Source organism: Trachurus trachurus, assembly GCF_905171665.1.
Source record: "Trachurus trachurus genome assembly, chromosome: 21".
NCBI lineage: Eukaryota > Metazoa > Chordata > Actinopteri > Carangiformes > Carangidae > Trachurus > Trachurus trachurus.
The window spans coordinates 12,530,733-12,555,229 of NC_139899.1; the positions used below are offsets into that span (position 1 = coordinate 12,530,733).

At 41.6% G+C, this 24,497-nt stretch overlaps 2 protein-coding genes across 2 annotated transcripts; both read left to right on the forward strand.

Annotated features, from left to right (window-relative positions):
* The first annotated feature begins 269 nt into the window (after positions 1-269).
* Positions 270-7,991, forward strand: akap17a (A kinase (PRKA) anchor protein 17A). The gene is made up of 7 exons (XM_083997464.1): positions 270-387; positions 1,155-1,501; positions 1,877-2,095; positions 3,080-3,292; positions 4,405-4,553; positions 4,976-5,216; positions 5,518-7,991. Exons 2-7 carry the CDS (start codon positions 1,175-1,177, stop codon positions 6,403-6,405), a joined length of 2,037 nt encoding a protein of 678 aa, XP_083853590.1. The 5' UTR covers positions 270-387; positions 1,155-1,174; the 3' UTR covers positions 6,406-7,991.
* Positions 7,992-8,860: 869 nt separating this feature from the next.
* asmt (acetylserotonin O-methyltransferase) lies at positions 8,861-23,718 on the forward strand (the record flags this gene model as incomplete). The annotated part of the gene is made up of 8 exons (XM_083996954.1): positions 8,861-8,962; positions 10,103-10,277; positions 10,508-10,637; positions 11,643-11,711; positions 14,697-14,815; positions 20,134-20,274; positions 22,339-22,461; positions 23,501-23,718. The coding sequence occupies 8 exons, from the start codon at positions 8,861-8,863 to the stop codon at positions 23,716-23,718; spliced, it is 1,077 nt and encodes a 358-aa protein (XP_083853080.1).
* Positions 23,719-24,497: the final 779 nt, after the last annotated feature.

Sequence of the window (24,497 nt, forward strand, 5' to 3'; positions counted from 1 at the left end):
AAATATAGGCCTATATCTACAATGTGATATAGGCCTATTTATTATAAATTCTTTACTGAAACATCTACGAAATGAAACCTCTTGACACACAGGTGACATCGCCACAATAATCTTTTTTTTTGTTATAGCAGAGACGTTCTAATATTGGTTATAGTTATTGATTGATATTGATTTTTTTTCTTATACACTTTCTTCCACACGGTGTCGCTGTTCAGAAGTAACGCCACCACATTGCTCTTGTTTCTAAGGTCAAAGTTCACAGTACGCGGAAGTGGCATGCAGTAGCTGTATTCTGTTATTTTTTCGGCACCGTATGGCTCCTTGTAAACCAATACAACAGGTTTGGGATTTTTTGTATTGCACCGGCGGGGAGCTAACTTCTGTTAGGTAGGTGTTGGTTAAGTTTTTTGTGAAGCATGACGAGTATAGCGGCGTGTAAATGTAGTGGGACGTTTAAAAGCAGAACCGTTGACGAGTTGCACAGCCCTTGATGCTAACTAGCCTGCTACTAGCTGGAAACAGCCCTGACGTTAGTGGTTGTTAGTGGTTTGCAATATGTGTCGATTGTGGTCTATTAATTATTAAACATTATGTCATTTGTTTTTAAGAAGCTCTCGAGCTTGTCGTTCGTTGTGGTTTACAGCTATGCTAGTGACGGTGTAGCCAGGGTTTGGTGGCGTTTTAACACGAACGACACAAAGCCGGGATAGCATTGTTAGCGATTAGCTAACGTCGCTGTGACGTTATAAAACTTGGAAGGTTTGATGAGACGAAGCGCTGGCGAAAGTTAGGCTAAGTTACATGTCAGAAATAAATAAAAATGTGTTGTTATTTCTCCATGACACGTCACCTGTATACATCCAAACAGCAGGCGTTTGAAGGTTACATGCAGCTTTGCGATTTGTGATGTGAGAAACACAAAGCGGAGTTGGTGTGTTTTAATGTATTGTGCCAGCATTGTGTTTTCCACAATATAGCAATTGATCTTACCTCGGGGTAACGTTGCATGTGATCAGCTTGGATCACAATTGTTGTGAACAGTTTGCTCTGATTTTTATCATACCGACACATGGAAGCACTAGAATTATTCAATGATTTTAGCTAGAACAGAAAATATTTTCTAAAAGTCTTTATTGCCTTCCTACCTTTTACAGCTTTCTGTCAATCAGCAGCAATGACCACCATCGTCCATGATACCACAGAGGCGGTGTGCCTCTCTGCTGAGTACAACCTATGCCTCAAACCCATCGCCAAAATCACTGTCAGTGTGGCTCTGCCCCAGCTCAAGCTCCCGGGCAAGAGCATCTCAAACTGGGAGGTGATGGAGAGGGTGAAGGCCATGGTGGCTCCGGAGCAGTTTTCAGCGCTGAGAATCTCCAAGAGCACCATGGACTTCATCCGCTTCGAGGGAGAGGTAGAAAACAAGACGGTGGTCAAGAGCCTGCTGAGCCGACTGGATGGGAAGAGCATCAAACTGAGTGGATTTACCGATGTACTGAAGGTAAGACTGGCTGACAGTTCCCATGCTGAACTTATTCAGGGTATGTTGCTGATTGCATCTGCAACTGGAACTTCCTGGGCTATTTTAGTGGTTGTACTAGTTTCTGTTACACATAAGATGTACTGTGTTACAATGATGTACTTTTGTAATAACCTGCCCATTGCATTTATATGACAGAGTGACTAAATGTCAAAAACACCTCTCATTACAATGAAACAGTATCATAAAAAAACTACAGCCACCATAATGACAAAATATTATAAATCCTAAAATATTGCAGGACTGTTGTATAAGACTACATGAGGTTTAGCCAGGTTTCTCTAACAATCTGGAAAGTTGGCCTAAAGTCGTATTTCTTTGCCACTCATTTCTCAGGTGCGTGCTGTAGAGAATAAGGTGGACTTCCCTACACGTCACGATTGGGACTCATTCTTCCGTGATGCCAAGGATATGAATGAGACACTGCCTGGAGAGAGACCCGACACTATCCACCTGGAGGGGCTTCCTTGTCGCTGGTTCAGTCAGAAGGACAGCCCGTTCCCAGACCGGCCCTCTGAAGAGGTCCTCATTGCTGTCTTTGAGACCTTTGGCAAGGTGAGAAGTGTTTCTGACTCTGTGACACATGACAGTTAGACACACTGTAATGTTACCAAGTGGGACATAGCAGAGCCAGAAGGACATTCAGCCTGGCAATTTAGCGTAGGCAAGGCTGGTATTATGGTAGTTACTTTAGATTTTTTAAAGCACAGATTCTCTTAAAGGGATAGTTCACCCTAGAATGATATTTCGCTCATTATCTACTCACCCTCATGTTGACTAAGGGCTGGAAGAATTATCAGAGTCCACCGTCCCTTCTCTTAGTTACAGGGGGTCTTGGCGTAGCAGTGAATTTCAATACAACGGTTGCAAAGGGACACCGGAGCTCTTCGTAAAAAAACACACACAAAAAAACATCCAAATACCTCCATGATGCTCGTATGTAATGTCCGTCTTGTGCTTAAACCCCAAATTGCGTAATTGTCCCGAAAAAAAATTAAATAAGTCTATATTTTAAGCTTGTTTGTAGCGGAAGCTTCTCGTCTTCTTCTTCTTCTCCTATTCCTGGTCCGTCCAAATATCGCGTGATTTGCGCCGGCGTCATTGCGGTTACTGCGAATCACGCGATATTTGGACGGACCAGGAATAGGAGAAGAAGAAGAAGACGAGAAGCTTCCGCTACAAACAAGCTTAAAATATAGACTTATCTAATTTTTTTTCGGGACAATTACGCAATTTGGGGCTTCAGCACAAGACGGACATTACATACGAGCATCATGGAGGTATTTGGATGTTTTTTTGTGTGTGTTTTTTTTACGAAGAGCTCTGGTGTCCCTTTGCAACCGTTGCATTGAAATGCACTGCTACGCCAAGACCCCCTGTAACTAAGAGAAGGGACGGTGGACTCTGATAATTCTTCCAGCCCTTAGTCAACATGAGGGTGAGTAGATAATGAGCGAAATATCATTCTAGGGTGAACTATCCCTTTAAATGGCATTTGTTCAATTCAGTTTTGATAATATGCCACTGTTTCATTTGTAGGTACGAAATGTTGACATCCCTATGCTGGACCCGTACAGAGAGGACATGCTGGACAAGAACTTCAGTACATTCAGCTTTGGAGGCCATCTGAACTTTGAGGCTTATGTGCAATACCAGGAATATTGTGGCTTTGCCAAGGCCATGGACACTTTGCGTGGCATGAAGCTGATGCTCAAAGGGGATGATGGAAAGGCAGTGGCTTGCAACATCAAGGTACTGTGGGCTTCTCTAGTAATATAGCTCTACATTATGCCATATTAATGGCAATTGCAAGAACACAATGAGAGATATCTTTCCCCATTTTTCATCCGTGACCAGAACGTGGGCTGGACTAAATAGATATCCAATCACCTTAAAGCTCTCTGTTCCAATCCTCTTGGAGAGAAAAGTTAAACCCATCATTAAGGTGTATAGAGAAACTTTTGTATGAGGAGGTACCATGGGCTCAACTGCTGAAATTTTGCAGTGAGGCTGTTTTGCTCAGTCACATAACAGCTTTAAGACCTTTTAGTGGAATGAGAGTTGAATCTGCATCGTCATTATTTCCAAGGTAATGAGGGTGGAGGAGAGGAAGGTCCCTTAATCCACAGAATAAAGCCCCAGTGTGGTATGTAAGTAGGGGTGGAAGAAGCAAAGGAGGGTCTCTTTGAAAGAAACGAGACAAAACAAGTTGGTTTTGTTGATGAATTGCATAATTACAGAATGGGTGAGCATTTAATGTTTTCATCAGCTCGTGCCAGAACATGAGGAGTTTTATCTTCCTTGTGTGTGACATAACCCAGTTTGATCAGTGTGGCACTGAGTCATTTTACTCAAGGCTCTGTGGCAATCATCATTATGTTATACTATACTGTTGACTACAAATATTGTACTGTTATAGTTAACATTTTCTACCCTCTGTTCTTCATTAGAAGGAGTGATCTGCCGTGCCAGTGTAGCCCTAAACTTACAGAGCACCCATTTGTTGGATTTACTGAATCTGACTTAGTCTTATGTTGTTTTATTCTCTGTTTTTACTAGACAGACTGAAATTACCACCACACCACAATATGAAAAGATGCAGACTGGTTTAGAGTATGTCTATTTATTTAGATCTCTATTACCTTTTGCATTGTAGCAGCTATTATTCCTGTGGTTAGTGCAGGTTTGATGTTGACAATATAACTACAGTCTTCATCGGAGCACAATAATACACACGGCATAATACACTACACTTAATTAATGCACACAAGTGATTCAGTAAATAGAGAAAAGAGAGATTCTTCCAGAAAGAGACGATCTTGCGGTGTTGATCGATGTTCACCACAGACGTGTGTTTCGTCTAGGTGACCTTTGACACAGGCAAGCACCTGAGTGAGTCAGCAATGAAGAGGAGGAGCATGGAGAGGATGAAATTACAGGAACTGGAACGACAGAGAGAGGAGCAAAAACGACGGGAGAAGGAAGAGGAAGAGCGACGCAAGGAGGAGGAGAGGTATGACTGAAGACCAGAGAGCAATGTGAAACACAGTAATGACCTCCAAAAATAAAATCTGGCCCTTGGCTTTTAATTATATACTATATATATTTTTTAAATAGGTAAAGATTAAAAGAACCCCTTAAATGAAAGTAAAATATCACTGTTGGAAATGACTCCAGCTTTTTCTCATCCACTATGATCTACCTTTCTGTGAGAGGACAGCAGCTTAGTGTGAGCGTCATTTAATGAGTGTTTGGGAATTCATCAGCATGATGAAAGGCACTTTTTGTTTGGTAGATAAATGAATTGATATCGCAGGGGTTAAAATATTAACTCAGAGCTGTGCAGAGATGAGAAATAATGCAGCAGTGGTAAGACTAAAAAATAACTCATTCTGGCAGCAGTTTTTCACAGGTCTCAAACTCACCCTTTTTCAGGAAGCAGAAGGAGCAGGAAGAGGAGGAGAAGGAGAAGAGGAAGGAGGAGAGGCTGAGGAAACGAGAGCAGAAGATTCGGGAGAGGGAGCAAAAGAGGAACCTGAAGAGGGTGAGGCGACAGCAGGAGGAGGAGCAGAAGAAGCTGCAGATGAAGATTGCAATGGAGGAGAGGAGGCTACTGCTGGCTCAGCGCAACCTGGAATCTATACGGCTCATCGCTGAGCTGCTGGCCCGAGCAAAGGTACATGAATACATAATACACCTCTGACTGTAACACCAGTGGAATGTTAATATTTTACACTGAAATACCCTCACAAACACTGCTGTTTGCTCTCACCTCAGACTTTGAGTGGAGTTTTACATTTTAATGTGACCTTGGGTTTCATTGATGATGGTGTTAGTCGAGAAATATTTGGGAATTTTGTTCTCCAGCTTGCACAAAGTAAACTGAAAAACTTTCATTCACAAGATTCGGTTTTTATTTGGTTTTGAATGTATTGTTTCTCGTATCTTGACCTACACTGTTGCCTTCTCCTCGACAGGCCCTGAAGCAGCAGCAACAGGAGAAGGAAAGGGCTCAACGCGAGGAGCAGGAAAGACAGGAGCAGGCGCGACAGAAGGAGGAACTAGCCCGGCTTCAGCAGCTGGAGGCCTGCAGACGCAAGCAGGAGGAGGAGCTCCGCAGGGTGGAGGTAGAGAAGGAGCGAGCGCTGGAACTTCAGCGCAAAGAGAAGGAGCTAAGAGAGAGGCTGCTTTGTAACCTGTTGAAGAAGAGCAACGGAAGAACAAAATCTCCAGACGCACAGGACCAGGCTGGCCCTCTAACACCTCAGGATGCCGCCGTTCCTGGCGGCACTGATATTATGTACGGTGTTCTGGGCCGGTTGAACGGAGTAAAGGCAGCTGAGAGCAAGGAGAAACAAATGTCCAAATCTAGCACGCATGGTCATGTGTCGGGTAAAAACAGAGCAGCAGAGGAAAGGAGAGGAGGGGAGGACAGGAAAAAAGGCCGGGAGGGAAGGAGAGAAGAGGTGGCGAGGAGCAGACACAGCAGGGAGCGAGCAAGGGAGCAGGACCGCTCCCATAGAGAGAGAAGCTCCCACAGCAGGGGGAGGAGGAGGCGCTCCCACAGCCACAGCAGCAGGAGGAGAAGGAGCTCCAGCCGCCACAGGAGGAGCTACAGTCACCACGGCAGCAGGAGGCACAGCCACAGCAGCAGGAGCACCAGCTCGAGCAGGGACAGGAGCAGGAGCAGCAGTGGGAAGAGTCACAGCAGGGGGAGGAGTCACAGACGTAGCCACCGCAGATACAGCAGAGGCAGCTCCAGGAGCAGCAGTAGAAGTAAAGACAGGACGGGTCACAGCTACTACAGCCGCAGGTACAGGAGACACAGCAACAGTAGAGACAGGAGCCACTCCAGACGACGCTAAACTCAGTTTGTTAATGCATACTTTTAAGATATTTTTGTTCTCTTAAATAAGTAACGAGGCATGCCACTAAATAGCAGAAGAAGAAATCTTGGGTATTAAAAATCCGGTATAAACATCAACTTCATCTTGGAAGCTGCTTTTTCCTTTAGTATTTTTTTCACCATTCATATTGTTGGATCAAACAGCAGACTCTGTAATTTGCCCAAATATTCAACATCTTTACACTTGGCAAATTTGTTATTTGTTGTCACTTGAATGGCAATCTGAGTATGAAAGATTTTCTCTCTTTCATCATTAATTTAGAGTGAAGGACACTGAAACACAACTTTAGAAACAAGACTAACAAGGATCTTCATATTTGGATGTTAAACTTCAGTTCAGATTTAGTGATCACTAAATAAACTAATCACTGGTGGTGTCTTATGGCAGTTTAGAGCACGGATGAGCCTGCTGATTCCTTTTACCTTCTCCAGTTTGTCATTGTGCATGGACAACACTGAGCAACAGCTCACATTAGTTATTTTCATTGTGACACCAGGCTGTTCATCCACACCTGCGGCCTCGCTTAAAAACAGTGAACAGGCATTCTCTCCTGACGCGCAATGGGAATAAAATTTCACACACTGTTACATCAAGACTCCAACAAGCACCTGAACGACACCACACGGCTGCCGTATCTGTTAAAGACATTGAAGTGGACTAATGGACTGTAAAGAATGGCTGCTGCTACAAACAAAATTTCCACAGACTAAAAGACTTGCACCTCTGCCTTTCAGGCCAACTGGTAGACATGCTGGTGTGTTGTCATGTGTTAGCTGCCTGAGGGGTTTCTCAGGATACCGCATCAGTGTTGGCCGTGTTGCTGGGAATCAGCTCGGAAAAACACACAGCTACCACAAAGGACTGCATTTTGATGTTCACGTAGTTTCAGTTGCAAAAGACTGATGTCTGATTGTTTTTATTTTGAATTAAAGTTTGGAGGGATTGTTTTGTTGGAAAGGAAAGAGTTGAGACTTATGTGAAGACTCGGGTAATGTCTGAAATCACTTCACTCTGTAGTGGACTACATTTACCCTCCACGTGGTGTGTGTGTGTGTGTGTGTAAATGTATTCACAACCAGGAGAAGTGACTGACGGAGTGATAGACACAACCTTGATACTTCATGGTGAAGATGGCATCGTGACCCTCTCTCCCTCTTTGCCTGGTCATATGTGACTCTTGAATACCAGAAGAGGTTGAAACCACTTATGTTTTTCAAGTTTGAAACAACAAGGTTTAAAAATTGTTGAGCTTTTGGGATTCAAACCAGCACAGTGTCAAGAGCAAATGGGACGCTATGATTTATCTCCTACTTTCATGCCCACGAGCACCGAATACATTTCTTTAGCTTGACTAGTGACGGCACAGACAGTCCTTGATGTTGATTTTGAGTTTTGGAGAAGTCAGACTTTGTGTTAACACTTCCTCAACATACTAACTTGTCATAGCAAAGCCCGTTTGTTCTGTATACTGTATGCTCATGAATACTAGAGCATGTCTTGCACATGTGGTTGAAATAAAAATCCAAACTGGAAACTTTTAGAAAGAGATGTTTTCTGTGTCTTCTGCCACCTAAATAGTCTACTTTAAAATTGTCTTGTGCTTCACTGTGATAAACAAAATTTTAATTCCCTTTAAAAAAAAAAAAAAAAAGGGATTAAAAAAGTATTCCTACATGATTTGATGCTGTTGGAACCACGGTCTGAGCATTTTCTGTCAATTATTATTTCTCCATTTTTATAAATGTATTCCCTCAAAGCCTTGATCCAGACGTGGCCAACTCCAATCTGTATCCTGTCTGTACACCGCTAGTTGAATGAACGATGTGGACAAATAATTAATTGTCAACAGTGTCTGTAATCTCATCAAAGCATGTGACACGATAGGCTGTATCGTTAGATTTGAAACTACCATTAGTCTCTCAGCCTAAGTGCAATCAGGCCATATGGAGAGCAGAGGGGCAGCACATCTTTCACAGGACACAGGACACATTCCCTTGAAAGGTTTGGTCCTCGCCCATTGTTGACCGCATTTTGTAGGTCATGAAAACTGAGTGAAAAACAGGTCTGGTATGAGAATGAGTGAAAGTCTCCATCTCAGTGATAATGAACAAGGCAGCAGTGTATTGCCGCAGACTTGTTTCTTTGTCTAACTCGGACTGAACCCCTGCTCTAATCTGGGTTATCTGGCTGTAATCAGCTTAGCCCACTGCTACTCTCACTCCCGCTGCTGCTGCTGCTGCTGCTGCTGCTGCTGCTGGGTGGGCACTTTCTGTTGCTTTAGTCTGCTTTTGTCTTCAGAGCCATCCATACATACACCTGTTGAAGAGTCCCAAAGGAGACTTGAGAGGAAGTTCACTTCACAGGTAGCAGAGCCTCAGCGCTGTTTTCAGGGTGTCCTGTCCAATCCGTGGCCATGGCTGAACATCAAGAGGTGATTTCAACTGAGGGGACACCCGCTGCAGCCGCATACCCCAGGAAAATACTGGAGTACATGGAGGGATTCCTCATCTCAAAGGTAACATGCACATGCAGTCTGTGGTCACACCATCATGGGTCACATTTTGACATTCAGCCCATCTGCACTGTTTTTAACATTACTGGCACAACAACCTGTTTCACAGCAGAAATGTTGGCTTTTCATAGCAGCAGAAACGCAGGTGTTGGCAACACCGTTAATGCCAACGCCATTCTATCCAAGTGTCCCAGGTAAGATGGGCCAGCAGGCATAATACCATAGCCCTGAAAAGTGATACAGCTAAATGGTATTAAGCCATCAGTCATTATTTTTTATTATTTATGATTTCCCACTGTGACATGTCAAAATGCCTGCTGTCAAAAAAGCCCTACCTGTGATAGCTTAAGAGGCCACCCCATCAGTTGATCCTGGAAAATAATCAAAAAGATTAAAGTCATAAGGATGTGAGCCATTCAGAAAGAGGGGAATATGTATTTTATTGTTGAAACTAGTTTTTGTTTGTGTTGGTTTTGTCAGTCAGTTTACACTGCAAAGGGTGCTGCACAACAAAGCTGAAACGGTCCAAACAGAGAAGAGATTGGAAACAAAGCAGAAAACTAGGGCAACAATGTGCAGGACACAGTGAATGGTGAATGCATTCCTCTGAAGCTCTTGTACTTCAGCTGGAGCGATCAGATAAAACCTCTTATCATCCATCAGCTTTGTCTTAACTCGTGTTTTGTTTCATTAAAACCATGTATTTAACAAGCTGACTTTTTAATTTGAGTCACTGTGAATGAAGACCAAGCACTGTAGCAGTGGATGATAAAAGGTTGTAGGCTATCAAGACAAATGATCTTCTGTGGACACATTCTGTAACTGTGGTGCTTTAGTTGAAAGAAACAACTGCATTATTGCTTGTGTCTTCATAGATTTTGAATTTTGTACGAATCAGTGATTGGATGTTGCCGTGTGAGCGATGTACATTGTTTTAGTTATTTATTCTATTTTATTCTCCCTTTTTTGACTTGACTGTGCACCTTAATTTCATTGTACACACGTGTATAATGACACTAAAGTATCTTGATCTTGAGATATAAATATATAACGGAATAGATACCAACAGAAGTTAATAAATGAAATGGTAACTGTCACTGTCACTATCTACTCCCCTCTGTGTCTGCTCTACATCTGACACAGACGGTGTTCACGTCCTGCGAGCTGGGTGTGTTCGATGTGTTGCTGGGTGCAGAGCGCCCCCTGTCTGCAGAGGAGATCAGTCAGGCAGTGGGGGCCAGTCTGGACGGCACACAGAGACTGCTGGCTGCCTGCACAGGCCTGCAGCTGCTCAACACACACAACGACCAAGGACGAGGTCAGTTTACATCCGTGCACAGTTTTCACGCTGCAAAAGTCTTTCCTCTGCAACTGAACTGATGACATTCTTACATTTCTGTAGCATTGTTTCAATTTTACTTTGTCCACATGTTTCCTGTGCACAGATCCTCTTCTTTGTGTCTGTGTGAAACATCTGCAGTCATTCATTTAGTCACTCTCCCTCCCCTGTGTCTCTCCTCACTTCACCTCTCCCACCACCTGTTCCAGTGTTGTATAGCAACACAGAGCAGGCCAGTGTCTACCTGACACGCTCCAGTCCTTTATCTCTCCTCCAGTCCATCCAGTACAGCTCCAGAACCATCTACCTCTGCTGGCACTACCTGACTGATGCTGTCAGGTCAGTACACAGAACGCAGCCAGAGCCCTGTCTGCAGTTTGGACACATTTCATAGTAGAAAAAAGTGTATTTAGTATTCATGTGGAGATTTACAATCTGGGCACTGGCAGGTTGATACACATGACTTTTCTTATTTTTGCTGGTATCCATTTTTTGTTTTTTATAATGTTACACAAAAAAAGATGAAAAGAGGTCAAATTAAGACACTAGACCTGTTACAGGCCCATCGTTTTTTTTTATAGAGTTTAACATCTATTTGGCCTAGAGCTTATGTTTATCACAAAAACACAATAAAAGATTACTTGGATATACAAAATCCTGCAGGGGGAGGGGGCAAACCAAAAGCAACAATAAATAAACAACCAGCTGCCATACCTGCTCAGAAAATTAGTCACGGCTGAAAAGGACAATGCTACGGCTAAAGAACTGATATTATTCGGTTAAGTGAACCAGCTAAGAGTAAAATCATACACAGTGTTGGCAGTGAGAGGCTGTGGACTGCAGGTGTGATTCATAGCCTGAGGATGTGGATTCAGGTTCCTCCTTTTCTGTTTGAACAGTGTCTCAAGATGGATTTTAGTCTCATTGTTATGTCTGAGGGAGGGCAGCCAGCAGCTCTAAGAAAGCATGACTGGATTCAGCGTGGCTGACAAGTAGAGTCCATCTGTGAGACTGACTGAAATAGAAACATCAGTTAAAGCTGATGTGTAAAGGGTAAAGACATCTAGATTGTATTAATTGGTCATTATTTGTGCAAGTCAGTGCACAGTAGAAAAAATGAGTTGTTTATCTACTTAGAGCATGATTGTGAATTCATGTTAAAACAGTACATTTACTCATGTTGTCTACTTCTCATTAATACCTAGACTATAGAGATAGAGAGAAATCTATATGGATTCTGTACACTTGTCTAACAAATATAACGAGTGAAATATCATTAAAACATTCATTCAACATCACATCACATTGTTGTCATATATACAGTGTATATTTTTTATGTCCTAGAGAGGGCAGCAACCAGTATGAAAAGGCTTTTGGAGTCAACTCTAAAGACCTGTTTGAAGCTCTCTACAGGTAAGAAACTGTCTTTGTTCAACACACTCACACGCTGAAACACACGCTGTGTCTCATTCACATTCCATCCCCGTCTCCATCTTAAGCTGGCCTGTCACTCTTTTCTCTCTTTCATTCTTAAAAAAAACAAAAAAACACGGGCTCATGGGATTCATTAGGAGGCAAGGGATGTGTGATGGAGGGAGAGAGAGGAGGAGAGGATGTGGGCAGTGATGTGAGGAAGCTTGGGGCAGAGAGAGAGAGAGACACTACATCTGCCATTGTCCTTGAGGTCTCGTGTGTTTATAGTATCTAGTGCCCACAGTTTTAACGCCTCACTGATCTGCTGGTCAGCACTTTTCAAGGGGTCACACGCTTAAAGTTTCACACTTTGTTTGCTAATAGTTTTTGATTGGCCTGCCCGAGGCCCTGCGCTGTTAAACACTGAAACACGCTGGGATAACTTTCTAAAACACCCCTACCATCTCCATTGTATTATCATTTGCAAAACTATTGTATGCTGATAGAGGGTGAAAAAGATGTTGAAGTGTGTCTTGATAATAAAATGTAATGTACTGATATCAGAGTGCAGATGTATGAAGTAGCCTAGTAGTCTCTCTCTTGATCCTTACATATCATGCTATTTAGGTTCTTGTATGTTGATATTCAGGCTTGTGCATTGCTATATCTTAATTTTTGTCCTCATGTCACAGAAACCTAATAACATTCTATCTATCTATCTATCTATCTATCTATCTATCTATCTATCTATCTATCTATCTATCTATCTATCTATCTATCTATCTATCTATCTATCTATCTATCTATCTATCTATCTATCTATCTATCTATCTATCTATCTATCTATCTATCTATCTATCTATCTATCTATCTATCTATCTACCTATGAGCCATGCACACACAATGTAGCACACCCTTCTGCGGATAAATTTGCAATTCAGTTTTAATTGATTGAAAATGAAAATACCCTACAAGAAGAATCCCAGCACCTGCGCACAATTGATTTAATGTGGAGAAGCAGTTGTTTGTCCTTGCTGATTTCCCCCGTGAATACTGTGGGGAAATTAGCAAGGGGGGGAAAACAACCACTGAAGTCATTCACTGCATTCTTGGAGCGCTGTAGCAGAAGTAGGATGAGCTGTATCTGGCTGGATGACTCAGACTCCTGTTTATTCATCGCCATTTAACCAGCCATGTTACTGCACCTGAATAATTTACAGCCAAGTCCCATCTACAGCTTGAATTCTTGTGCTTGAGGAGGGAGAAGGGATTTTTTTTTGTGAAACCTGAGAGGAGGATTCAGAGAGGTTTTTCAGATTCACACATATTCATAACATTGCATAGTAGGCTAACTCATTTGAATCCTACATGAGCAATTATAGATTCATCCTACCTGATGAAACCTTTAACCAATACCTAGGTTATTGTAAAACTGTACAACTGTACTGATTACTGCACTTTTTAAAGATAAATGAAATTATAAAGATGTGCTCCATCAAACCTCTATTACATTATTATTATTTGAATATCTATTGCCTTTTGTAAAAAAAAAAAAAAAAAGAGACACTTCAGCAATTGTTTTTAGAATTTACAACTTCAGTGGCCACTGTGGTGCTGTGGTCGACAGCACTGGAAGCCACACAAACAGACACAACACAGATCTGAGCCAGGGACACTGATCTGAATGGGCTGAATGAAGCTTTTGCCAAGGATCATCTTAGTCTCTCTACAAAGGAAAAGCTGAGTGAGCATTTTCTTAATGAAGGTTTTGCACAGTGGAAAGAACGCTTCATTGTGTCTCAAAATGATCTTGAAATATGGTCAGATCTATATCTGAGTTAAATTAGAGAGATGCTGTGAAGTGACATGTTGAATGGACATCTTGAGAATATAGCAGCGCAGTAGCACTCTGAATGTATAATGGGTGTGTTCAATATAGACTTAAAAGAACATGGTTGTGTAATTTTAGGGGTGATGAGCCAAAAAGATTCAGAGCCATTGTTTGAAGTGTTTGTGGTGACTCCTTCCATGGAGAAGCCAAAGCAACCAGACAGCTACAGAGCAGTGATCAGACAGCCATGAACCATACAATAACTCAAGTCAGTAGAGGAATGACAGAGACCTGCAGCGTTGTCGAGGACATGTCTGTGAAGACAAATCATGAGCCATGTGATGATGTGTACAAGGACAAATATAAGCTGACTGAGCCTATTTTACTCGATATGAATGGAGACAGGATGAGATTTTGTGCACAGAAATTTAGCCCATCACGGTCAAAAAGAGCTGCAGATGTTGTCGTTGGGGGGCATTCAATAATTTTGGTTTAAAATGTTCTCAAAATATAACATGACAGTCTGCTATTTTGGCCTCACAGTCATCTCATCTTTTCACTTCCAATGTAATCAGAGTCAGAAGCCGAAACAATGAGTCACTTTCAAAGTCCTTCTGGAGGTCAGTGTGCCATCTGAAGTTGGCTCATGTATAAGAAGGATGATTGGTTTGCCACAGGGAAGAGAAGTTTGGATAAACAAGTGTCACAGAACAGAGGATGCTCACAGACAGAGGGAGAGAGACGTGTGTGTGTGTGTGTGTGTGCGTGCGTGCGTGCGTGTGTGCGTGTGGGAGAGAGAGAGAGACAGAAAGAGCCGTCAGGGCCGGGCAGAGTGCTGGTTGATGAGGTGGAGATTCCACAGAGCAGCAGTCACCACAGGCTATTCTATTCTCTCTCTCTCTCTCTCTCTCTCTCTCTCTCTCTCTCTCTCTCTCTCTCTCTCTCTCTCACTCACACACACACACATCCCCTGGTATACAAAGTTTCCTGTGGCAACTCTGTATCTTTGTGTGTGCATGTGCCTGTGAGTTTGTTTGTCTGTTTACAGCTGACTTGCCTTAGTACAGAGATGCAAATTAAAGAGAGGACATAATAGAGATATGCTTTACTGTTTTTTTCCCTCTGTGTGTGTGTGTGTGTCTATGTGTGTGTAGGTCTGATGAGGAGATGGTGAAATTTATGCAGTTAATGAACTCCATTTGGAACATCTGTGGTAAAGACGTGGTCACAGCCTTTGACCTTTCGCCTTTCAAGGTCATCTGTGACCTTGGAGGTAAGTGTGTGTTTGCATGTATGTGTGTGTGTGTGTGTGTGTGTGTGTGTGTGTGTGTGTGTGTGTGTGTGTGTGTGTGTGTGTGTGTGTGTGTGTGTGTGTGTGTGTGTGTGTTTACCAAGCCATCATATCTAATTTCCATAAGGTTGTGGGTTCACAGTCATTAACATTTAAAATGTTCATGCCATGCTAACTGAGTGACAGCTGGCTTAGCCACACACACATCTGTTTATACAGTTAAGTGTGTGTTAAAAAAAAAGAGCGCAACACACACCATCTACTGTGACCTTTTATGAGAGTGCCCCCAGCCTCTGTGAGTTACTGACTCTTTTTAAATCAATCAACTTTCACAACACACAAAATTCAAAGTCACCTCTGCCTGGAGTTTCCCTTGTTATCACCCACAGATCTGAGGGTCTCAGTGTGTCACTGCTACATTACTGTGTCTTTGAGAAGTGAGGACACTTCACAGTACATGAATATACACATATGAAACTATAACACCTTTCAGTGCTACAGACCTGTGTGGTCAAAGTTAATTTTGTCATCAAATATCAAATATTGGTCAATACCTGTCATCACTCTTGATATTGTCATTATAAACAGTCCAAACATTTTGGTAAATAATCACCGAGAGTAGAGTCAGGCGAAGAAGAGCAGCGTTTGAACCTGCAACGTCTGTCTAACACTCTACTGAACATTTCATTTTGCGCTTTGAGTGCCAAGAGATGAGGATGCAGAAACCTGTCTACCTGTTTTCCTGTTTGTGTGGCATTTCAGTGTGGACAGTGAACCTCACAAACCAGAGCAGTGTTTTTTCATTTTGTATGATGTTTGCTTGTTAACGCCCAATTACCAGCAACGCATAACTCACACACTCATGTAGCATTTGAGACTAGTTGGAGTGAACAGCTCTGTGAATGTAAAATACATGAATACAAAGCAGTGTCTTGCATGTAAATACATGAGTTAAGGTTCTCACTGAAGAACATTTATATACAGCTGAAGATGACCAAAGTGCTGCACAATGGATATGGAAATATACCAACACTGTTGAGAACAATTAATAACCAGGGACAGATAGAGTTAAGGAGGCAAAAAAGACCAGTGAACAGAAATGTGCCTTGATTTAAAAAAGATGGAGGGAGCACATCTAATTCTCACCTTTAAGTTTTAGTGAAGAGTATGGGAGAGATCTAAGAGACCTAGCTGAGCTGAGTGACAGTGAAAGAGGTCTGTGATATAAGAAGGGGGCAGTAAAATGTGGTAAAAAAAAAAAAAGGCAGCCATGTGTTCAGCTTTGTCAAGTCAGCATGTTCCTGACAAAATGCTTTATGTTGAGAGCAAATAGCACAATGGTACAAATGTTAGAGGGAAAAAACAGAAAGAACAATACAATATGAACTCCACAATGTGATGGCAAGAGCTTCCAAGGAAATGTAGAGACAAGCCAAGAACAGAGCAGGATCAAAAAGACAGGATGAATATGAATATGAAAACAGTAGGAATTAATCTTCGGGTCTCATAAGAGTTTTCATCTCCTGCTAAAAAAGAACGTCCATGATGTGAATAATAAAGATAAAAGCTTTTGTCTGAGAAACATTATCTGTGCTTTCTCATTCTGTCTCATCTTGTATTCTCAGTTGAAGTGAGAGCCGAACGTTGTCTCCACTCATGTGCTCCTCAATCGGCCACATCTAATATTTGATGAGTAGAAATGAAGCAGTGATGTGAAGGATTAATCTCAGTTATAATGATTTGAACGTCTGCTATTGCAACACACTGGTGTGTGACACCTCAGCTGACCACACAGGGGAGCTGTGAAGCCACTAAAATCACATACACGTGTGAATACATACTCGCCAAACCCCGGACAGTCTTCCTGTCTTTTCCTCTCCTCTCTTCCCTCTCAAGACTTTCTCAGCATGGTGTTGTGTGTTCATGTTTATGCATGAAGGTGCATCACCAAAAAAAAAAGAGAGAGTGTGTATAAGTGGACAGCAGTGTGAAGGGCGTGACTGCATTGTCCCATTAATACTTTGTCTCTCACACAGCATCTGTTGTGTCTATACACACCTGCTGCTCTGGTGTCCAGTCTGTCTGCGTGTAGGCCCGTGTCTGTCCAATTATCTGACAACTGGCTGATGTTAATCCAATCTAGGTGTCAACCAGTCCACATTAAAAATATACTGTGTGTCATTTGTTTGGTGGAGGCAGTTTGCTCTGCACTGGCGCTCTGTGGGAAACATCTACATTTATTTTAATGTGACATTTAACAGACATTTCAGTGGTACATATTTAAATATATATAATGAGCTTAAAGGTTACAATAACTCTGAGGATATTCACGCATCTATGGCATAATGTTTTTTAATATAAACAGCCATTTGCCTTTTATAATGTATTTCATACACCAGCATGGAAAAATGTATAATTTATATATGAAAATGCCAGAATACAGCAAAAGAAGAACGGCCCAAATATATGTGCTAAAGTGTATTTAATGCAGTAAGATGAAATATGGCTGTGACTGTCTTGAATGTTGAATATTAAGACCTTAATGTGTCAACATGCCGGGGGACGATTTACAATTTCCATTAACCACACATATGCAGGATTAGTAAGTAGTTTAATCTGCATTAAGGCAATTGTTTTGCATTAGAGTAAGTGAAATAAAAAATATTCAGTCAATAAAGGTGGGAACACCGAAGCATGAGACAACCTGAGGTCCATTAACAGAATCTCTCGTCAAACACCAGGAATTAGTCACGTCCCATTGCTAATCTCTCCAAACCATAAAGGTGTGGTGTTGTTTTTGTCTCATGGGATGTTATGCATTGTTTAAACTCACATGGCACAATGTTAATGAGGATAGGCTGGACTTTGTCATGTATTTGAAGTCCTACGTTTCATCAGAGTGGGCTCTGACTGTGTGTGTGGTGGTGGGCAAAGCATTACGTTAACAGACCAGTGTGTTATGTCTTAGTGAGACAATCCAGTGTTGTAGTATTTCATAAAGCTGGTGGACGTGCAAGGGGAAGGTTTAAAAAAAATATATATATATATAAAAAAAGATAACATTATCATTATTATGATTGGTATTTTTAAATTGGTGTAAAAAAAAATTCTGGAGGTCTCCAAGGTGATATAACCCACAGGCTGAAACGTCTTCACTTCTCTCCTCTGTTGAACAGGTTAAATGCTGGCATATGGTTGACTGGTGTCCAGCTGTTGTCACAATATTACTGCAGAGCAAAGCAATGATTCTAATAGAGAGTTACTGTATAGTCAATGTAAATAAAACACACAGAAAACCAGAAACAGAAACTAATGGTGGTGCATTTTGATTAAACTTGGGAATTGATTGTTTTGTTTTTCATTTTTAATTAAATAAGCTCACGTATGCACATGAATGTGTACAGGAAAACATGCAGACAAAGTAAATGGAGGAAAAAAACATAACAATGATACAGTAACAATCACAAACCTGCCATCAAAGGGTTTCATTAACCATCTGAGGCAGCCAGGTAAGCTCGGGGTCTTGTGCAGCGTGATGTGTTTGGTTTTGTTCCTCCTTTGCAGCTCTTTGATTTTTATCCTCTCCTGACCTCTGTTTGATGTGAGAGCCAAGGTCTGTGTGCATGTGTCTGTGTGTGTGTGTGTGCGTGTGTGTCTGTCTGAAAATTCAGACTGATAAAGTAGTAGCAGGTCATGTTAGGAGGAAGGCACTACAGGGCTAGACAGTTTGCCCTCTAAACACACACACACAAACACACCAGCACAAGTCTGCCTGGCTTTGTAGGTTTGTGAAAGTGAGATCCTTTGATCCTGTATTCCACCTCACTGCCTCTCCATTACTCTATCCCATTCATACATTCCTCATCTATCACCCCTCTTTTTTCAGTGTCTCTCTCTCTTTTTCTCTCTTTCACTATCTGTCTCTCTTCCGTTTTAAATTCTCTTTGCTTTATGGAGCATAAACGACGGTAATAATGCTGCCAAGGGATCAAGTTGAAAGTTTTATATTTTTACATTAACCGTAGTTTCCGCCCTCACACGTGTGTGTGTGTGTGTGTGTGTGTGTGTGTGTGTGTGTGTGTGTGTGTGTGTGTGTGTGTGTGTGTGTGTGTGTGTGTGTGTGTGTGTGTGTGTGTGTGTGTGTGTGTGTGTGTGTGTGTGTGTGAGAGAATATTTATGGTGATTGCAATGCCTTACTTTCCATCAGTGATCTCAATGGGGAAGATTAAACAGGACAAAACAATCAATCTGTGGTCAAGCTAATGGTTCCATGAGGCTGGAATACATGCTAGTGTCAGCAATGATAATAGCTTACTAGCCACTGACGCTTAGCAAGTTACTTTTTCACCCTTTTAATTTAGCATTTTAGCATGAACACAAGGTGAAGCTGAGGCTGATGGAAATATCAATAGTTTTGCAGGTATAAACCAAAGTATTGGACAAATCTGAGTTGTAACCAACACTAGAAGATCTGTGAGTCATCCTCTGGGGACCATGAATGTCTGGCCCAACTTCCACTGCAATCCAAAGAAGAAATTCTGAGATATTTAAATAAAAACCTTAAATGTCATGGTGATGCTTTGGAGGAAAAGTCAGGGTAAAAATACCAACCTGCTACTGACCAAAGTCAGTAGCATCCATTCCCTGGGAACCATGAATATCTGTACAAAATGTCATGGTTGTCCCACCAAGACATTTCAGTCCAGACCAAAGAAGTGCACTGACTCCCTGATGTGCAGGCTGACTTTGTCTTCCTCTGAGCCTTAAAGCTACCATGGCCTAACAGGGATTTTTAAATGCATTAGAATGTAAGGCTTCATATTTGAATGCACATGAAATCAATTTTAGCCAGCTAATCAAATTGTGTGTGTGTTTTTTCTTTTTGTGTGGGTGTGGGTGTGCGCACTGTATGTTTGTGTTTTCTTTTTCTTATTAGATTCCTTAGTAGGATTCTTCGACAGCAGCTCTGCTCTGTTTCTGCAGTGTATGAAGCGTCTGTCTCTCTGTCACTCTACATTCAGTTCAATTCACTCTGGCTTATTAGCATGAATGTTGGATGAACCATATTCCCAAAGCCGCCAACTGCTACTATACAACTGAATACAAATCATGCAAATAAATAATGGGTATACCTGAAAGCATCTGTTACGCTTGAGTGAATCTGTGTGTGTCTGTGTGTGTGTGTGTGCGCGCCTGTGTGTGTGAGTGGCACACAACCCTGTTAATAAAGACTTTGTGTATTCATTGTGCCGTAACTAAAAGTAACTCTCTTATTCTCTCTCTCTCTCTCTTGTCTCCAGGCTGCAGTGGAGCATTAGCCAAGCAGTGCACGTCAGCCTACCCAGAATGCACTGTGACGATCTTTGACCTCCCCAAGGTGGTGCGTATGTCACGGGAACACTTTGTCAGCGAGGCCGACCAGAGAATAAGCTTCCACCAAGGTAACATCATTACGACTGGGTGAAATCACTTGACATTTGTCGTTATCGTATGCAGCCAGTTCAAGTACTGTACTCTACGCGCACACGCACACACACACACGCTGTTGTGTTCTATCCCAGTGACTTACATTTCCAGCAGATTTAGTCTAACCTTAACCATAACTACTACTTGCACAATCCTCACTGTTACCCTCAACCTAACCTTAACCTAACGGACCATAATCATTTTTATTGTGGGGCACTTACTTTTGCTCTCTCACACACACACACACACACACACACAGAATAAAATTCTTCTTAAAAATAGATCATGCCAAAACAACATTCATAGAAAAAAAATTCTTCTAAGAATTGATTAGTATCCATGTTATGTCAGTATTTGAATATATTATCTGGGCCATTGTATTTACACCTAATGTTAGTAAGCTTTATTGTTATGTTAATTCTGCCCACATTGGGTCCAGATCTAAATATGCAAATGACATAAACTGAGCTGGGACAGAGTCAAGTTTGAGTCAAGTTGGCTATAAACTAAACATGCTTGGCTGCTTCAGGGAGTTTCTGCTCCTTTTTAAAAATGAATTCTATGCTTTTATGTGTCTTGGCTGAAATATTGTTGTCTGACTTTAGAAAATCCCAAATGTCTGTATCAGTGTTATTCAGATATCGGTACGTTGAGCAAAAATACCAAAGCAACTGATAGGCAAAGATTAGAAAACATTGTTAATAATTGTGCTCTTTGAAAAGATAATTTCTCATATTTTGCTTATATTAGAAAAGTTTGAGTTTCGAGTAGATGAGTCTATGGTACTGTGACATTTCAGTATTCAGTTAAAGTTTGGTTTTGGCATCATTACAGTGTCTCTAAATCAACACACATTTTTACAAAACATGTCTTTAAAAAGAACAGAATAAAGACAAATAAGAACGAAAAAAAGAAAACATAATTTGAAGATATTTAAGTCTATAAAGTTTGCAAGTCCCCATTGTCCATCATTATTACATACTCAGTGTTATAAAATCAATACACAGCACAATCAGGTTGGGATCTGTCCTCAAAATAAAGACAGAATGAGACACCACTGAAGCTGTCACCTGTGTGTCTTCATTCTCCCACTGAGCTGTTGCTGTTGGATTGAAAATATTGTGTACGAAACTGTCAATTGATACCTCACGCTTCTCTTGTGTCGGCTCTTCACACAGCAGCTCATGTGGAAAAAAAGTTCACAGTGGCCTGCAATCTTGAAAACCCAGAGCCAAAATCAATTCCTGCCTCTCCTGCTGTTCTCATACCCACAGTGGTGTTGAACGCCACGGGAACAGCAACATAGAAAACACCAAAGTGAAATGTGCTGATTTGGAGTCTGGTTCTTTTCTTTCTTTCGCTCTTTTTTTTCCAGTGAATGCAGTCCTCTGTGTACTTTATTTCGCAATAACAACAAATAATTTATATATATTGCTAAACACATTGAACTGAGTAGAATACAAATGTACATTGTACTTTGAAAAAAGTTTGTAAGTCCTGTGCACAGCAAGTGCCTCTTCTCATAGGTGCCAGCTGGTGCAGGATGAATAGAAGTGAAAAAATCAAAAAACTCCCGGTACATTGTACTTTGTTACTATTTATCCACTGTTAAAACATCTGAAGTATTGTAATCAGTTTATTAGAATTAAATTGAATAGAAATTTATTAGAAATCAAATTGAAAATAGTTGAAATTAAACAAACCACTCTTCACCAAAAATGTTTGTTCCCTGTTCTAATTCATCACTGAATGTTAGATGGCGGCTGGAAACATGCTGCAATCAGCTGTTGGGTCAAATACATTTGACATAATTTGATTGCAGCAGCCATCACCCCTTTGTAGTAATTATGTTTGAGTATGTAAACCACTAATAGAGTCACTATCTTATTATTGGAGGGCTCGTCAGCAGAATTAAAAATTACATGAAATTATCCAATCAAATATAGCATCATCTTAGCAATGTAGTGCGTTTGAATTGCTCATATGGATCTCTCTGTGTGTGTATGTGTGTCAATGTGTATGTTTATGTGTTTACTTAGGAGATTTCTTCAAAGACCCCCTGCCGGAGGCTGACCTCTACATCCTTGCCAGGATCCTCCACGACTGGACAGACGAACGATGCATAGAGCTACTCAGTAGAATCTACAAAGCCTGCAAACCTGGTCTCTGTGTGTGCGTGTGTGTGTTTGAGTGTGAAAGGGATGAGTACTTTTTCTCCTGCTTGAAATGAGATGGCAGATTGTATCCCACAATGCAGCTGATCCCAGAAAAATCTGTCCTTCTGACTTTGATCAAAGACTCACATGCACGCAGGCACGCACACACACACACACACACACACACAAGCAGTGGGCATTATCAGGAGGCAAAACACATTCTTGTGTGTTTCTGCCTGTGTGTGTGTGTGTGTGTGTGTGTGTGTGTGTGTGTGTGTGTGTGTGTGTGTGTGTGTGTGTGTGTGTGTGTGTGTGTGTGTGTGTGTGTGTGTGTGTGTGTGTGTGTGTGTGTGTGTGTGTGTGTGTGTGTGTGTGTGTGTGTGTGTGTGTGTGTGTGTGTGTGTGTGTGTGTGTGTGTGTGTGTGCGTGCGTGCGCGCGCGCGCGTGCGCGTGCGTGCGTGCGTGTGTGTGTGTGTGTGTGTGTGTGTGTGTGTGTGTGCATGAAAGGAAAGAGCAAAGACAAAAAGAAAGCAGGAAGGCATCCTTTTACCGGACAGTGGAGACAAGAAGTTTGACACTCCTCAGTGGAGTGAGGACATTTGGACGTAGCAGGATCATTAACACAGTTGAAACTAATGACATCAGTCGCTGCAGTGCAGCAGCTGTCAGCTGTGGGATAAGTTTCACAGCAAGTTTCACCTGTTTGCAAAATGTCTGCTGGGAAAAAGTTTTTGAAGCTTTATCAGTTCTCATCAACAATGAATTCATAAGCATAATAACAACACTATTACCATAAATAGCCAAGCAGTTGCTGTTTGCATACTCAGAATTTTGTGCAAACGTGGTTTAAGCAGGTTGAGCTGTGGGTCGGTTAATATGATCCAGCTTTCCACAAAATTATGCAAGATCACTGTCTTAGCTCAAGGTTGTGATCATTAAAATAATCCACATCAGTCATTTACTTGCTGCAGTTAGTATCGCTAGCAGGGCTTTAGACAGGACACCCGTCAAACAAGCCAAGCTGACCTTTCGGTTCATTCTGCAGGAGGCGCCGTGCTGCTGGTGGAGGCGTTGCTTCATGAGGACGGCTCTGGTCCGCTAACAGTTCAGCTCTATTCCCTCAACATGCTGGTACAGACGGAGGGCAGAGAGAGGACGGCCACCCAGTACGCCGCCCTGCTGACTGCTGCCAGCTTCATCAACGCCCAGCACCGCCTCACTGGGAAGATTTACGATGCAGTGCTGGGACACAAAGAGATGTAAGATCAAAAACCTGGGCTGTTCTTATACAGTACCAGGACTGAAAGATTACAGTCACTATTTGTGTATTCTTCTATGATTTTTTTTTTAAATTTCACATCATCTTCTAAAAACAAAATACAAACCTATTCTTAAACATCTTATCTAAGCATATGATGCTGCATTCAAATATCCAAACCCAAGTCTCAGTTTGTATAACTGCTATATGGGGAACTTTGCTATGGGTTTAGGTTTGAATAATGCTTGTCCTGGAAACGTCAAATCACAAAAAAGGGAACAAAAAGTGTGAGAAAACACATTCTCGTAGCAACATTACAGAATCAAGAAATACTGGCCTCTATTAGTCTTTAACAGTCAGAGAACTGAACTACTTTCTGTCCCATATTATCAAACCTGATTAAATATGATGTGATATTTTGATAGTTTTCACGGTCAACACATCTGAGGGGGGAAGAAATACTGTACAATGATGCATTAGGAGCCAGTTATACAATCATGTGTTAAACAGAGAAGAACATTTGCTTCTTGCCATATTTTGTAGTTTCATCCCATTATTAGTGTTACAGTATGTTTTTACTTGTTTGAGTGGGAGGTGTTGGTAAATATCTAACAAGGTCGTCATCATCTCTGCACTCTCTCATCATTAGCAGTTCAACTTAATGCTGTGAATTATCTGAGCAGCTCATGGTTCTATTGTTAGACTGTCAAAAGAAGAATTGGTTTTATACTAAAAATTTAACATGGCTCAGTTGGCTCTCATGCATACTAACATAATACATTGC